The sequence below is a fragment of the Gallinula chloropus genome, assembly GCF_964237585.1.
Source record: "Gallinula chloropus genome assembly, chromosome: 2".
NCBI lineage: Eukaryota > Metazoa > Chordata > Aves > Gruiformes > Rallidae > Gallinula > Gallinula chloropus.
The window spans coordinates 126022153-126037779 of NC_140086.1; the positions used below are offsets into that span (position 1 = coordinate 126022153).

A 15627-nucleotide genomic window follows, 5' to 3' on the forward strand; every position below is an offset into this window, starting at 1 on the left:
GAGAAGTTAAAACGTGTGTTTATCCACCGACGGGGCAGACAACCTTGTCACACCTAACATGGAAAAGGCTGAAGTACTCCACACATTTTTTTGCCTCAATGTTCACAGGCAGAGCCCGCACCCAGACCTCTGCTCGCACCAGCAGCGTTTGGGGAGAGAGGGGGGATAGGAGCAAGGCCAGCAACTGCTCAGAGCAGCTGGATGTAGTGAAACACAGAGCCAGATGGGAGACACTTGAGGTTGCTACCAGACACAGCTGACACTCTTGAGACAACTGGCTGTCACCTATTGTCCTGGTTCTGGCCAGAGTCAACATCCCCAAGCAGTCATCACAGGTGAACTGAGTTAGCCTGGGCTGTTTTCCACACCACCTGACATCACTTCCCCATAAAAAGGTTTACGGTTCCCAGAGAAAGGCCCCAGCTGACTGAAGAAAAGACTGATGCATGGCAGTACTTAAAGACAGGCAAGCAGCAATACCAATGCTTACTGACCACCAGCTCAGTCTCTGGAAAAACACTTGGAGCTCATTCTCAGGGAACCTGTGTGAAAGCTAAGAGTGTAATCAGGGAGATTCAATACAGATTTACAGAGAGCAAATGACATTTGACAAACGTGAACACCTACTGCAATGAAATGCCTGGTCACACAGCTAAGGGGACAGGAATAGGTTCAGTGTACCTTGACTTCCCTGTGGCTTTTGACACCACCTCCCATACTGCACATATGTCGGGAAGCTGAGGTCAGAAGGACTGCTGGAGTGGCTGAAAACTGGCTGGCTGGGCAGGCAGGCAGACTTGAAGGCTTCATAACTTCAAGCTGCTTCAAGTTGCTGGCTAGTAAGAGCACCCTGGGGTTGAGACTGGGGCCACTGCTGTTTCAGTACCTTTATCACTAACATGGATGAAGAAACAGAATGTACCACACAAACTTAGAGGCATGGCTGACATGCTGAAAGATAGGGCATTGCTTCAAAGGAACACTGAGAGGCTGCAAGGCTGGCATGAAACACAGTGTGAAGCTAGAGAACAGCGACTCAAACAGAGCCACGGCAAGAGAAAGCTGAAGTGACATGAACAATGCATAAAACAAAGTCAGAAATACCCTTCACTTAAAATCCAGTACAGACTCTGGATTGTTTATGCTAAATATTTGATTTAATTCTGCTTCTAAGGTTGACAGTCACTTAAAGCTGGCCGCATTCTCATTTTCACTGCTACCACTTTAGGAAGCAAGTATGTTCAGTTTTATGCAGCAAACCAAAAAAAAAAAAACCTACCCAAGCAACCAAAAAGTTCAGTATCAATACATCATACTGTAAACAAAATAGATGGTGGCCTTCTTTTACTGTAGCAGGTACAAGTTTGAAGTAAGGGCTGAAAGATCTTACCTATACCGACTATTTTAAGGCTGAGACTCTACCCCACATTAACTCTTGAGCAGTAGTTCAAGATACTTGATCTGTATACATTGTCATTAATCACTTTCCAATCCAGAAGATCACAATGAAAATAAATTTTACTGTTTACTCTCTAACTAATAAATTCAAAAATCTCTTTTCATGAGTCCTGTTTCTCCTCTATCAAATACAAGTCTGAGTCACTCATACAAACTGTGAACAGCCTCTCCCCCATCTGTCATCTCTGCAACTTTCTTGGCTTCTCCAGCTCTTTGGCAACTCCCTGCCCTCCAAAAGGCACAATGATTCTGCCTCCTGTCTGAAGGGATGTTCTCCCTTTATTTCTTCTTCCCTTTTTACCCAAGCCCTTACAGAAATAGCCACTCCAAATATTCCCTTTCTTCCTTTGCTCTGTAGAGAGAAACGAGTGTTTCTTTTCTATGTGACTCCTTCCTCCTCTCACCTAAAATTAAAACCAGGTAATTAATTCTCCTTATCCTCTGACCCACTGTCCCTGAGTTAATATCGCTTGAGATCTACGACTGCACCTCTCCTCTCCCTCAATCCTTTATTGGTATCTGAAGGGAGATCACAGAATCTCTAAATTAGAAAAGACCTTTAAGATCATCAAGTCCAACCTTTAACGATCATTGAGATCACAGAATCACAGGTTGGAAAAGGCCGTTGAGATTCACAGAGTCCACCCGTGCCTGTCCTCTACTAACCCGTGTCCCTGAACACACCCAGGGACGGTGGCTCAACCACCACCCTGAGCAGCCTGTTCCGCATCCTGGCCACTCTGTCAGTGAAGAACTCCTTCCTGACATCTAACCTGAACCCGATGGTCACTCCCAGTTAATCCGTACCAGGCTGAAGAGCACATTACCGCATCAATTAACGCAAGAGAGTGCAGAGGGGGAAGGGAGCACAATCCAACCAGGAGGACATGAAATCTTTTACCACAGGCAAGAGCACAGACCGCTGAGAGACACCCCTGAGGCAAACTGTCCCTCCGGCAAGGCACCACCGAAAGACGCCTTCCCCCGGAGCCTGGGTTAAGGCGCACACACACGGCGGCGGGGGAACACGGAGCAGCCTGTGCTTGGCTGAAGCGGGGCAGCACGAAGCAGGCTGTGAAGCTGCGTCCCCGCCGCCCTCTCACCCCGTTCCGGGCGGTGGGGAGGGACAAGGTCGCGGCTGCCGCCAGGGATCACGGCTCCGCGCCCTGCCAGGCAGGCAGCGCAGGGAGGCGAGTCAGCAGGGCCGAAGAGCGGAGGATGGCGGGCGGAGAGGGCGGCCGGGCCGCCCAGAGAGTCAACGGTCACCGCCCGGCCACCGCTCCCGAGCGACGTGCGGGGTGCCGGCTGGGAGCCGGGGAGCGGGATGTGGGGGGAGCGGGGGGAGGGGGCAGCCCGCAGCCCCGCGCTCTCGCGCGCTGACCCCCCACCCTCCCCTCTCCCCCCGCCGCCCCGCGCCGCTCAGAGCACGCGCCCCGCTCCCCCTCCTTCCTTCCCGCCCGCCGCCTCGCTCCCCGCGCCAGCACCCCCCTACCCGGCGCCGCATCACGTGACGACAGGCGCCGCGGCGAGGTCGGGCGAGGTCGCGGCGCGTGCGCCGCGGCGCTCACTTCCGCCTCCGGCCCCGGCCCGTGCGCGGAGCCATGTCGGTCTTCCACGACGAGGTGGAGATTGAGGACTTCGAGTACGACGAGGAGACCGAGACCTACAGCTACCCCTGCCCCTGCGGGGACCGCTTCCTCATCACGCGGGTACCGGCGGGCGCGCAGGGGCCAGGCGGGGCGGGGGAGGGAGGGGAGGGGTGCGGGCATGGGTGGTAGGCCGCGGTCCCGCCTCCGCCGGCCGCGGGTGTCCGCGGGCCGGGCAGGCGGCGGGTCGGTGACTGCTCTCCGGGGCTGTTGCAGGAAGACCTGGAGAACGGCGAGGACGTGGCCACCTGCCCCAGCTGCTCCCTGATCCTGCGCGTTATTTACGACAAGGTGGGTGAGGGGAAGGGGCTGCCCGACGCGGCTGTGGCCTGCTTCGCCCCGGCTCGGCCCAGTTTTGTCCCCCGAGGAAGGCGCGGTGGAGCCTTTTAAAAGTCCCTGTGTGAGGTAGTTAGTGGCTCTTTCCTTTGTGACTATGGCTCCTGCCTCCCCTCGTGTTTTTACTGGTTTCCTTCTGCTGTGTTTGGGCCTTGAAACACACCAGCCTGTCTGAGTGTGGAGCGGAACACAGGTAAAGTCAGTCTCAGTGATGTCAGGATTAATATGTGACTCTAGAAGCTCTGTCAGCTGGTACAATAGCTTCTCTTACCTAGTAGGCATGCTATGGCTTTTGCATTTTGGGAGGCAGGTTCATACCAGTTATACCCAGGCAAGGAAACAAGTGGTTATCTGGTGCTTTTTGAGGGAGAGGAGGTCCAAAAATAATTAAAATCCACTAAAACGGTCCTTACTGTCTTTAGGAACAATTCATGCGGGATGAAGTCATTGCAGAACCCTTGACAAACAAGGAATTGATTAAGTGCTGATGAATTCATCATGGACTGGTGCTGCTTTAGAATAAGAAAACACGGGGATGGCAGTGGTGGAAGAGATGTGGTCCTCCTCCTGAAGTGCTTGCTGCTGTGAGATACGAGTGCAATAACTGTCTTTGTAATTTGAATGAGAATTTGCTGGGACATCAACGTTCAAATGGGTTTTGTTCAAAAGGGTTGTACATGTGAAAAAAAACACCTTACTGTATGTATTCCAGGAGGTGAGGGTTACGATCCCAGCTGACAGTGAGTTGATATACAGAGGTGTGTGGAGTTATGAAATCACAACACTCTGCGTAGCAATGGCTTCTTAGCCTGTGGAGAAAAGCAGGCTTTGTGTGGGCATGCACCAGTGTGAGATGGCATGGAGGGCTGAAAAGTTGGGAGACAAGATGTAGAAGCCTGCAGGACATGATGTCATAGAGAATGACAGTTTTCACGGGGTGCAGTGTCTGTCACCCAGGACACCTGGGTTACTTCCAGCCCAGACTGAATACGGGGAAGAATAAGAGACCCAGAACCAACACTGTTGATAAACCGGTTTTACTCCTGTAAGCACAAAAAAGATGCAGTTTTATTTACATCTCCAGTGGGGATAACACCAAAGATTGGACAAATTTGTTTCCTAAATTGCAGTTGCTTTGAAACAGTGTTGTGTGAAATAAAACAAAAGGATTAAAACTTTTTTTTTATTCTTGCAAAGCCAGTAATCTACAAATGGACTTGAACTCAAAGTAGAATGTAATTTGCCCATATTTTCTCAACACCTTTGTGGTTTGACTGGTGCAGTAAATACAAACCAGGCTGCAGTTCTCTGTGCCAGTTGCTGAATTTCTCAGTCTTCCTTTGTTAGGTTCTGCCTCTTCCGGATAAAAGACGCACACATTTCACTTACAAAAAAAAAGGATTTTTGGTAGGGTAGGAAAGAGTTGGAAGAATGTACTCCAAGGTACATTGATTCCAAGACTACTACTTGTATAACAAGCCACTGCATTTGAATAATTGTTTAAAATTATGGTCATTCATGTCTTAATAGGATTTGACACCTGTTCAGCATTTATATAGTCACTTTGCTCCAGGCACCAAAGATAAGCAAGTCTTACTGTATTCTTTTGTTTATTTTTGTTCTTGCAGTGCTTTGAGAATGTTGAAGATGAACATTCTAATTACTTTTTAAAAAAAACCATCCCACCCTTCAGCTGTAATTTTTGAATGCAAGAGGCACAACCCACGGTTTTTTCATGCCTAAACCAGAAGGTGGCACTCGTGTTACTCGGATAATCCGCACTTCAAAAAAAACCCTGTGGTACTTTGGTTAGCTGTATCTTATCAAATATTTATTTATAACTATTTAAATAAAGATATTTAAAACTGCACCAGTGGTTATAATGGGCCATTGCTTATTCCTTGTGCACCAGCCACAGTGATTTCCAGGGGTGTTGAGTTGCTGCTTTGGTAATGATAACCTGAATTTCTTCAGGTTAGCTAATAAAAAGTGCTTCAGTCCATCACTTTATTCCATCAGGTCGGGACTGTCAATGCTGAAGGTTTTATGACAAGCATATTTTTACCATGCATGCATAGGATCCAAGCTCTATAATGCAGTTTTTATGCACATCAAAATTATCTGGTTACATGGTACATACCAAAGCTTTAGTGAAGCAAGCATTATGTCTGCTTTTCTGGAGCTTTCTTCCAGCATAACAACAGTGAATTGTTGTGGCTGGCTGTGTTAGGGAAGGATGTGGGCACATTTGCCCACTATTTCTTTCAGTCTCATTACAGTGTGTTGAGGATCTTGGAGACAGTAATTGCTGTGACAAAGCAAGGATGGATGTCATGTATCTCTCTTGCTTTGCCTTTTGGGAATTTGAGAGAGAGTCTTTTAAAGACCACTGATGTGGTGTGTTGCTTTCCCTTCTGCTCAGTGGAGAAGAGTGGAGTTCTGTAGCAACAGAGTTCACCCTTCATAAAAGCTCAGCACTGCTAAAGCCAAACAGCTGCCTGCTTTTGTGTTAACTTGTAAGAATCTTTTGAGTCCAGTGGTTGCAGACGGCCTTTTAAAATTCTTCTGTGCTTTGTAATTCCGAAACACAAGTTGGGGCAGTCTGAGCACCCCATCAGCAACGTTCCTTTCAGAACCTCAGTGACAATGTTCCTTCACAGCCCCACGGGCTCTTGCGCAGCGTGCGGGCCCCTTGCGCCTTGCTGCTGCTGTGTCGCGTGTTCTTAGAAACCAACAGCTGGTCAAAAGACAATTGTCTTGGTCAAAAGACTTGTCAAAAGACAATTGTGTTGGACACAAGGAACTCTTTTGCTTCTTGTTTGTATCTGACAAGCAGATCGATTGGCTGTGTGTTTGGTTGGGTCCTTGACTCTGCACGGAGGAGTCCAGTGGGACAACAACAGCGTCATGGGAACGCTAATGTAGCCCTTACAGAAGTAAGTTGTGTTTACTAGGGATCAGAGAGGGTGAAACAATTTATGATCAGCTTCAGATGCTCAAGCTCTGAAATTGCTAACATTCAAATACAATTAAAAACTCTCGTGTAATATTGAAAAGAAGCAATGTACTCTCAGTTGCTGCAGTTCTGTGCAAAGAAATGGAAGATAATTTGCTCTTCATTAAACTAAAGGAGCTCGGCTTCTCAAACAGCCAGACTCTCATCAGCGTTTCAAAGAAACTTGCTGAGAAGGTCATGTACTTCTGTCTGGTTGTGCCTGTATTATCAGTGGCATACATGATTAGTTTTGAATAGCTGCTCTTGAAGCCTGTGACACAGACCCTGGACCTCCAAGAGCTGGGGTCGTTAGGCCACCAATTTCAGCTGTTCCGCTTGTTCTATATGTCAGGGAGGTCGTAATATCCTAGAGAATGCTTATGTAAATACATTGGCATCTCTTCCCTCTATCCTGACTTCTAATTCCAATTCTCAGAACCAGTAAAAAAAAAATTGCCTCCTTCTCAGAAGATCAGTTTAATAAAGATTGTTGCCTAGATCACTAAGTTTACCTACTAAGAAGCAGGTGCTGATTAATTTTAAATAAACCTTCAAAATTTCAGTTAAGAAAGCGAACTGACAAGTATGTATTGTCACCTAGTAAAATGGTTTCCACATATCCCATTCCCACCTCTCCTCATTTCCAGTTTAATGTTCAGATCAGGCTAGCTGTAGGGGTTGGGATTTCAAAATTTACAAGTTAGGCTCCTGAAAAGTCTAAGTTTGTCTTAAAATTGTAGTATTTTAAAAGCACTTTAAATGTATTCTTTCAGATTGAAGCTTTTAAGGCTCATGTTTTCATTTTGCCACCAAGATCCTCTTTATTTGTTGCCCAGCAGTAATTTTTTAAGTCCAAGCTAAGATCTTTCTTTGAATGCTGAAGCTGTTGCTTCAGGGAAGGATCCAACAATCACAAAACTCAGGGTAAAATCAACAGAGGCAGGCACTACGCTGACCCAGTGCCCTCTTTTTCTGCCTCATGGCAAATATTTTTACTTCAGTCTGAGTTGTAGTCCTGGACAAGTCACTAAACAATTTTTTGACAATTTTCTTATTTCAAGTAAAAGTTATTCCGCTTCATCAGAACACTGAAATAGCTGCAACATCTCTGAGTGTGGTCTTCTATGCATAGTCCTATAGTGTTTACACAAGACAGGAGTTTCTGGTGTCATCTTAGAGAGAATCACAGAATGTTAGGGGTTGGAAGGGATCGTGAAAGATCATCTGGTCCAACTCTCCTGCCAGAGCAGGATCACTTAGATTAGGTCACAGAAGAACTTGTCCAGGGAGCTTTTGAATGTCTCCAGAGAAGGAGACTGCACAGCCTCTCTGGGCAGCCCATGCCGGTGCTCTGGCACCCTCACAGTGAAAATGTTTTTCCTTATGTTCCCGTGGAACCTCCTGTGCTGCAGCTTGCACCCGTTTGCCCCTTGTCCTACCAGTGGAGACGACTGAGAAGAGCCTGGCTCCACCCTCCTGACACTGACCCTTTACATATTTATAGACATTGATGAGGTCACACACACCCCCAGTCTCCTCCAGGCTAGAGAGACACAGCCCCCTCAGCCTCTCCTCATAAGGATGATGTTCCAGCAGCTTGATAAGGAGAGCCAGACTTTGAATTTAGATATGGAAACAGTCTGGAGGCAGAGGGGCAGAAAGACCACCTGTCAGAGTGCCACTTCAGAGCCAGTGAAGGAAGCGCCCATCCTGGAGGCTGAGGTGAACTGTAGCAGCAGAACAAGTGGTTCATCACAGGCCAAGGGTCTCCTTGGTCCCACCCCATCATCCCCAGCACAAAGACTAATAGTGACCAGGGCAAGCATTTGTGTGTACTTCTCTAGAGCACCCTGCCACACAACTTGTGAGTTGTGGACTTTCTTGGGACTGATGCATTAGTGTTTAATACCATAAACAAGTAAAGCTTGAAATTGTCTGCATCCACTGGTGTGGTGGTTCAGCCCCAGACAGCGGCTGAGGACCACGTGCCGCTCGCTCACTCCCAGAGGAGAAACAGGGCCCCTGTGGGTTGGGATAAGGACAGTTTACTGACAAAATCCCAGTGAAAGGGGAACAATAACAGCCTGTGGCAAATTTCACTCAGACCCAGTGATAACAGAGAGTACTGCAAGGATGGACCCAACACCTCCACCCACTCAGACTGTCCCCTGGAGGCACCCAGGAGCACCCCTCCCTGACCAGCCCCTCTGATGGGGGAGTCACGTCAGGTGGTGTGGAAACAGCCCAAGCTGACTCAGCTCACCTGTGCTGGTTGCTTGGGGAGGTTACCTCTGGCCTGGCCAGAACCAGGACAATTAGAAAGGAATTGCACATTTTAAGTACACTTTGTGAAGAGGGACAACTTTTTGTTCATTTTGAACCCATTGCTCCCTAGTTCCCTGCTCTCTCCTCTCTATCCTACTGATGACTGTTAAGAATTTTTTCATTACTTCCCCTCAGTTACTTCTTCTCCCAGCCTGTGAAGTCCTTGTCTATAGTCAGCCACTCCATACCTGTGATGGTCTCTGTTGCCCTTCTCTGAACCCAGTTCTCCAGCACCATTCTTCAGAGGAAGGGAGGTAAGAGCTGTGCACAGCTGTAGATACAGGTCCATCACTCATATATTGATATAATGATACCTCTTCTCCATTCTGTTCTCTCTCAAAAAAAAAAATTTAATACCCAATGTGTGTTTTTTGACACACACTGAGCACATGGCTGATGTCTTGGAACTAATGTTTAAGGAAAAAGCCTTTTAGGATCTAAGACTCAGAGTAACCTCATCTTTCTCCTACTTGCTCATGGCCTAGGTATCTTTTAGAAGAAGAAAAGGTGATCTGAGTCAGGTATCACCAGCTCAGGTGGTCTTTCTGCTGGTCCCTTGCAATTGGGTTCATTGTTCTACCATAACCTCCTGATGGCAGCTGATGAGGGTGTGCCAGCTCCATGCATTTTGGTCAGACTGGCCCAGACTGGTTAATGCACCTCTCCTCCCATCATTCAGCATTTATCTGTTTAGTTTCATATTTTTTTACTCCCCTTCCATGTTCTTTTTAATTGGCCATATTGTACTTTGTAGATGACTTCATCTGTTTCCTCAAAGACACATCTGTGTGCCTTTCTCTTTGTCCTTGATGCAGTGGCATTCCTGGTGGGGATCTGAGTTTTCCAGGCAGGGAAGCCTTTGGCTGGAGTGAGTGGTGTGTTTCAATGTGAGGTTTCTCTTACATTTGAATACACTGCATTTACTTTTCTAAAAGGAGCGTGGATACTGCCCAAGATGCAACTGTAAAACTGCACTGGTTTAGAAAGGGCAGAGTATTTTTTTTTAATTCAAGTCTATTTTTTCCTTATAACTTCATTTTCTAATACTGGCCCGGGAAAAAAAAAAAAAAAAGAAGCTTTATCCTGAATAAATCAGGAATGATGAATGTGATAAAGAATTCTTGCTTTTCCTTTTGCAGAAGGGGTTAATTGAACCTCACAGACTCTCTCCTCTTGCAGAATTGCTCAAGATAAAGATATTTCTTGGAAGAATACCCTTAGGAAGGTAGTGACCTAGAATGAGCTTGGCATAGAATTGCCTTTTAGCTTTAGCTGTGATGCTCGCTGCTGCGATCTCCATACACAAATGGTTTTTGACAGGCTTTGCAAACAGCCTGGGGTCAGAGCCTACGAGCTTTCCTTGGGCAAGCAAAAGCTGTGGAGTCGGGAACTTAATCTGCTTCCTGTTGAGACAAACGGCAGAATTCCCAAACCCTGGGATGGTGCACAGTGGGACGCTGAGGGGCAAATGCAGCCCCTTGTCGTAGGGCTGTGAAAAGGACGTGGCAAGCAGCAAAACCTGCTCCCTGCCAGGGATGGTTCACGAAGTTCAAGCGCTGCTGTTAACTGGAACCCAGACTGTATTTTTAATATCCCTTGACATAAGTCCCAGGGGAGAGCAGGTGATGGCACACCGAGCTGGCATCCTGCCTTGGGCATCAAAATACATTTCGCTGGCCCCTACACCTCCACTGCAAGCTGCTTGGCAAGCTAGAGACGGGATTTCACTGCAGAAGCAGGGGTGAGCAGGAGAGAAAGCTGATGCCCAAGCCTTTCCTACGTGGATTTCCCCTGTGTGCACGCTGAGCCTGCATGGTAGCGGGCAGTCTGGGGGGACTGGTGATACAGGGCCCACCTTCTGCATGGGAGAGAGAGGATTTTTGTCCCCTGCCCCATCAGTTTGTTCCAGGCACTCATCTCAGAGTTTGTTGTAAGCCTAGCAAGTACCATCGTGGTTAGGGCTGCGTGTTACCCTCTGTGCATGCAGCAGCTGAGGGGTGATATATAGAAGATACACTGGAAAAATTTCATCTGGTCCCTACGAAACACTCTGACCCTCGCAAATCTTTTTGTTTGTTTGCTTGGTTTTCCTTGATGGTTCTTTTTCATCTGGGATTTTCATAACTGCAGGAGAATTCAAATAAATCAGCAACTGGAGAAAATGCCAAACTTTGCAGTGTTTTAACCCCCCTTCCTGAGATACTACGCCTAACAGGATTTGATTGCTCTTTCTCAGCCAGAGAATTTCTGTCAGTACCTCTGCCAAATGCAGGGTCTCAGGGAGGGAGGATTTGATAGCGATCCAGGTTAAGCCAGCCTCTTCATTCAGAGACAATGACTGCCAGCCCCACACAGGCTGCAGCGGGGCCACCCAAATGCCGAGTTTCCATTGAGGAAGGCCAAGTTCCCCGTGCTCTTTTTATTTTTGCAACCGTAGCAGGGCCGTGTCCTTGGTTCCTTTCCATGCCAAATAAAGCGTCTGCACATTTTGTCTAGTTCATTCCCCTACAGCCGAGGCGTTTATACCATCAGCACCTGCAAAAATAGAGGCCTGAAGGAGGAGAGATGCCTGACAGGTTAATCGACCCAAGGAGCAAGAAATTACCCTGCTAGATCTGTAAACACCCTCGCAGGTTGCCTTGCAAGGGCAGCTTGTGAGGATTAAAGCAGCTGGGGCCTAGGCCCAGAGAGCCCTGTGAGACACAGCTAATACAAAATGCTCCGAGGCGGATCCTGCCATCCAGCAGGGCCGCGGAGATCTGGAGTAATCCAGGCTGCTTTGGGGATGTTACTTCAGATCCACTTCACTCCACAGAAGGGCAGAATGTAAATGAATTACCCATGAACAGAGAATAAAGGCCATGTGCAGTAAATAATAAATTTCTGGGTTTCCTGCCCTTCATGACTGTCTCTCATCAATATTTCAGACTCAACTGCTGCTTCACTGTGTCAGCCGAAAGATCAGACAGGGCAAGTGCATTTTAGTGTCACTCATGTCTGAGGCCATTACGGCTCAGGGGGAGGCAGACCCACAGCCCCCCTCCCCCTGATTTCTAAGATCATGATGCTGTCCTGACCAGTGCTGTATTTGACATGCCACTGGGCACATTCTGTGACTGCTCTTGGTCAGCACCAGTCCTTGTTTTGTTTTTTCTCTCTCTCTTGCTGAAATTAAAGGCAGGGAGGAGAGAAGAGAAGCAGTTTTAAATGCATAAAAATCAGTTTGGTCCAAAAGTGGTACTTGAGACATTTCAGCATTTATGAAATGAATAATTGCATTCTGAAGAAGGAAATATAAAAATAAAATCACAGTTTTTCTCACCCTACACAATCCCTCCATGCAGGCTGGCACTTGCCACCAATCTCTCAGTTGTTTTGATTCCCCCAAAACCTTTCAGAGGACTCAGTGGGTAATGAGTTTGATTTCTCCTTTTGGTACATTACTGCTGGCTTCTTCCTACCCATTTTTTTTCCCCAGCAGCTATACCATCTCTGCTACAACACCCTCCAGCTGTAAGGTATCTGATTAGAATCAGTCTCCATCCACAGGCTTGCTTCATGAGGTCAGGCTTTCAGCTGCACCATCGGGTGTGCCCGAACACACCCCTGGTGTGTCCCACACAGTCTGAATGGTTGTGCCACACCAACTGAGGAGGAAAATTGTCTTAGTGAGATCTGAGGAGGTACATCCACGCCTGGAAGCACGACGACTGTTAAGAAACATCCTTTTCAGAAAATCTGAAACTCCTTGGGTTTAATATTCTACTTTCTTACTAAGCTTAATGCTGTATTTTAAACCTGTCAAATGTGTTTTATCAATGTGAAATAGTGTTTACTTTTGCTCATTCTTGCACTGTCCAGATCTTTACCATGCAGACTCTTTCCGGTATTTCCCCCCAGATGTAGCATATTGCAATTCAGTGCTCATGACTGCCAAGAAATGACAATTCCAAGACTGTCCATAGTTCATGATATAGTTATTTTACTGGTGGAAATTCCATCAGTTTTTTCATTATAGCCTGTCCAGCAGAAAGCAACCAGAAAGCTAAAGGGAGATGAGCCTCTGAAATAGGGCAGGGAGGAAACCTCAAGTAGAGATTTGTGCATATTTCTGACTTGTCCAGCCAGAAAAGGAGAAATCCTGGTCTCAGTAGAACAAATAACCACCTGCACATTCTCACAGCCTGAGAAACTGCCTCCTCTGCCCTGCTACTTCTCCTGCTGTTATTTGCTCTTCTGTTTTCTCCATTAGGATTGTCTTTCTACTGCCAAAAGAAAACACACAAAAAAAAGTCTCTTGGCTTTCCTATGTTCTTACTGGATCTAGACTTTGTCCACATCTAGGGGTTTTGTTGTTGTACTATTTTATTTGCAGGTGTGTTTTAAAATAATTTAAAATTTAAAATAATATAATGGCACTGATGAGACCTAATACAGGTGCAGGTAGACATAGCTCTTGCCCTTTCTCCAGCTTCATAATCTTCTCTGTTCAGAGGAGGAAAGCACTGACCTGGCAGAACTAGATGCATGTAGAGTGGGGAGGTTTTAATGGTACCAGCACAGCCAGAATGAATGATCTGGCTAAGGGCTGCAGACAAAAAACAACTGTTTTTTCTTGTCAAGGGCCAAAAAGGCGTTTTACCTGAAGGTTTCATGGTCTACTGTACATTTCAAATGTTCATCATGCCAAGAGTATTCCTACTGAGAAACAGAGACTTAGGGGTTAAACTGTTTCTCTCCAGTCACCTTGAAAGCCCATGATGAAATATCAATAACTGAGGATAGCTGTTTGCTAAAAAAAAAGTCTCAGACAGGCGTAAAAAGACAATCACCAGTGGCTCTAAATGTATTTTATATCTTGGATGTCTTCCTGGCAGATTTAAGTCTTCCACTGACTTATGCAGTAGTAGACCTGGATTTGGACAGCTTGTGCTCAAAAGAATAGTAGGATGTTTTTTGGGGTGCCAGAGAGGAGAAAGGATGGCTTATCTTTTTCCATCACTATTACTGTAATTCTCCTTGGTTGGCAAAAAGGCATACTTCTCTCCACAGAGACCTCCATTGCAGTTTACTCTTTTGCAATATCATGTGTAAGAAGGAAAAAGATAAGATAGTTAACTCTTCCTGGAGAAAATCCAGAATGTTAATTAAAGAGATGGCATTTTGACATTACCAGCTGAAGTTCATGGCCATACTGGTATTTTGTGTCTTGCTTTCACGTTAAGAGCTTTCCAAGATGATTTTTTCTCTTTTTCCTGCCACTAGAGGTCCTAAAAATGATAAGGAAAGGAGGCACAAAGTCTGCAGACTGGGGCTAGTTAGACAGGAGGTACAGCATCTGACTGTTGTACCCAAAAGATCGGCTTTGCCTCCAATCCAGAGTGTTTTTTGTGCATTCCTGCCACATCCTAGATGAGCAGGATAAACTTTTCTTACACTTGGGTGATGCTCAGGTCATTTGTCATGCCACCCAAGTTACAGCAAGGAGGGTTGAGTTGTGAGTGAAGGCTCAAGCTGCTCAGATCCACCTCACAAGTGGATGGTGAGGGGAAACCAAGAGGGAATCAAATGTGGAGATTGAACAACAGGGCAGCTGCCAATGGCTGAATCTGCTCCGAGGGCCTGGTTCCGGGTCCTTAATCCCCAACCTCCTGCTTTGCCCTTTCACCTCCAGATTTTGATTTTGCAACTAGGGAGAGATGAAAAAAATCACCCCAGGTGCCGAGGAGAGCGAAGAGACCAAATGGCCTGAATGCCATGAAAATGTAGAGAAAGGCTTTCCCTGCTGGGCACACTTCAGACCCAGGGTTCACAACACAAACCCAAGGCTGCTGTTACTCCTGTTGCCCTGTCGGGTTGTTCTACAGAGCTCCAGTGATGTAAAAAGACATGGATGGAAATCTTGGGAATTGAAATTAAATTCAGCTTTTTCATTTGCCACTTTTCTCCGTCCTTTCTCTCTGTTAAAAATTGAGTATTGATTTTCCTCATTCTGCTGAGTCTGCAGTCTTTGCTAGCAAGCAGTTGCCACAAACGCTTCGCACTACAGCTGGCAGAGAAAATTCCAGCAAAATGGATTTTTTATGAAAGTTTCCCAGTTTGTTGAAAACAAGACGTCCTGGAGGAAAATGACAAGGAAGCAGAGCCTGGCACCTTGCCGTGAGCAGCCCAGCCTGGAGACCTCTCTCATCGTGCCTCTGGTGAGTATCCCAGCTCCATTTCTGAAAGTAAAGGGAACAGTGGGTCTTGTTCCACGCCAAAACCTAACTGAACTTGGAAACCTTGGAAGTTCTGCAGAATGGAGTTACCACTCTCTGCCAAGCCTGAGCATCACGTTACGTCTAATGTTGAGTTAAAATATTCAAAAGACTATTTTTCAGAAAAAAATCTGGACATTTTCTGGTAATTAGAAATTGTGGTCTTGTACTTATTTTGCTTATCAAGTTATTTTTCAGTGTCAAGACCTGTTTTGTTTCACCCTTCCCTGTCATCACCGATTTAAGAGTTGTTCTTGGCGCTGGCGAATCTTAATAGGGCTGTCCCGGGCTGCATGCAGGAGGCTCTTCCAACAGCAGGAACTGGAGCTGAAACCACTCATTGTTTACCTAAACCTTGAAGTTATTTCCTGAGCATCAGCACCAGGCTCTGCTCCTGAGGCTGTAGATGTGCATATCTAACACAGACACCCCAGACTGACTGCGCCTTGTCACAGTAGGAAATGAATGTTTCCTTTGCTGCTGCTGCAAATAAAGAAAGGGACAGCAAACCACCCTCCTGCCACCGCCTGGGGACTCGCTAGGGCGGGCGGTGATCCCTCAGCTGGACGGGGTGAACCGGGGAAGCATTCGTTGCCCGGTCACGCTGAGC

The 15627-nt window shown here is 46.7% G+C and overlaps 1 protein-coding gene across 2 annotated transcripts; it reads left to right on the forward strand.

Annotated features, from left to right (window-relative positions):
• The first annotated feature begins 3046 nt into the window (after positions 1-3046).
• Positions 3047-5310, forward strand: DPH3 (diphthamide biosynthesis 3). 2 transcript variants are annotated; one of them, XR_014617158.1, is made up of 4 exons: positions 3047-3167; positions 3321-3395; positions 3863-4024; positions 5069-5310. XR_014617158.1 is itself a non-coding variant. In XM_084260877.1 (3 exons), exons 1-3 carry the CDS (start codon positions 3060-3062, stop codon positions 3926-3928), a joined length of 249 nt encoding a protein of 82 aa, XP_084117003.1. In that variant the 5' UTR covers positions 3047-3059; the 3' UTR covers positions 3929-5310. The 2 variants fall into 2 exon arrangements, 1 of the variants encoding a protein (XP_084117003.1); XM_084260877.1 differs by having other exon boundaries at positions 3863-5310.
• Positions 5311-15627: the final 10317 nt, after the last annotated feature.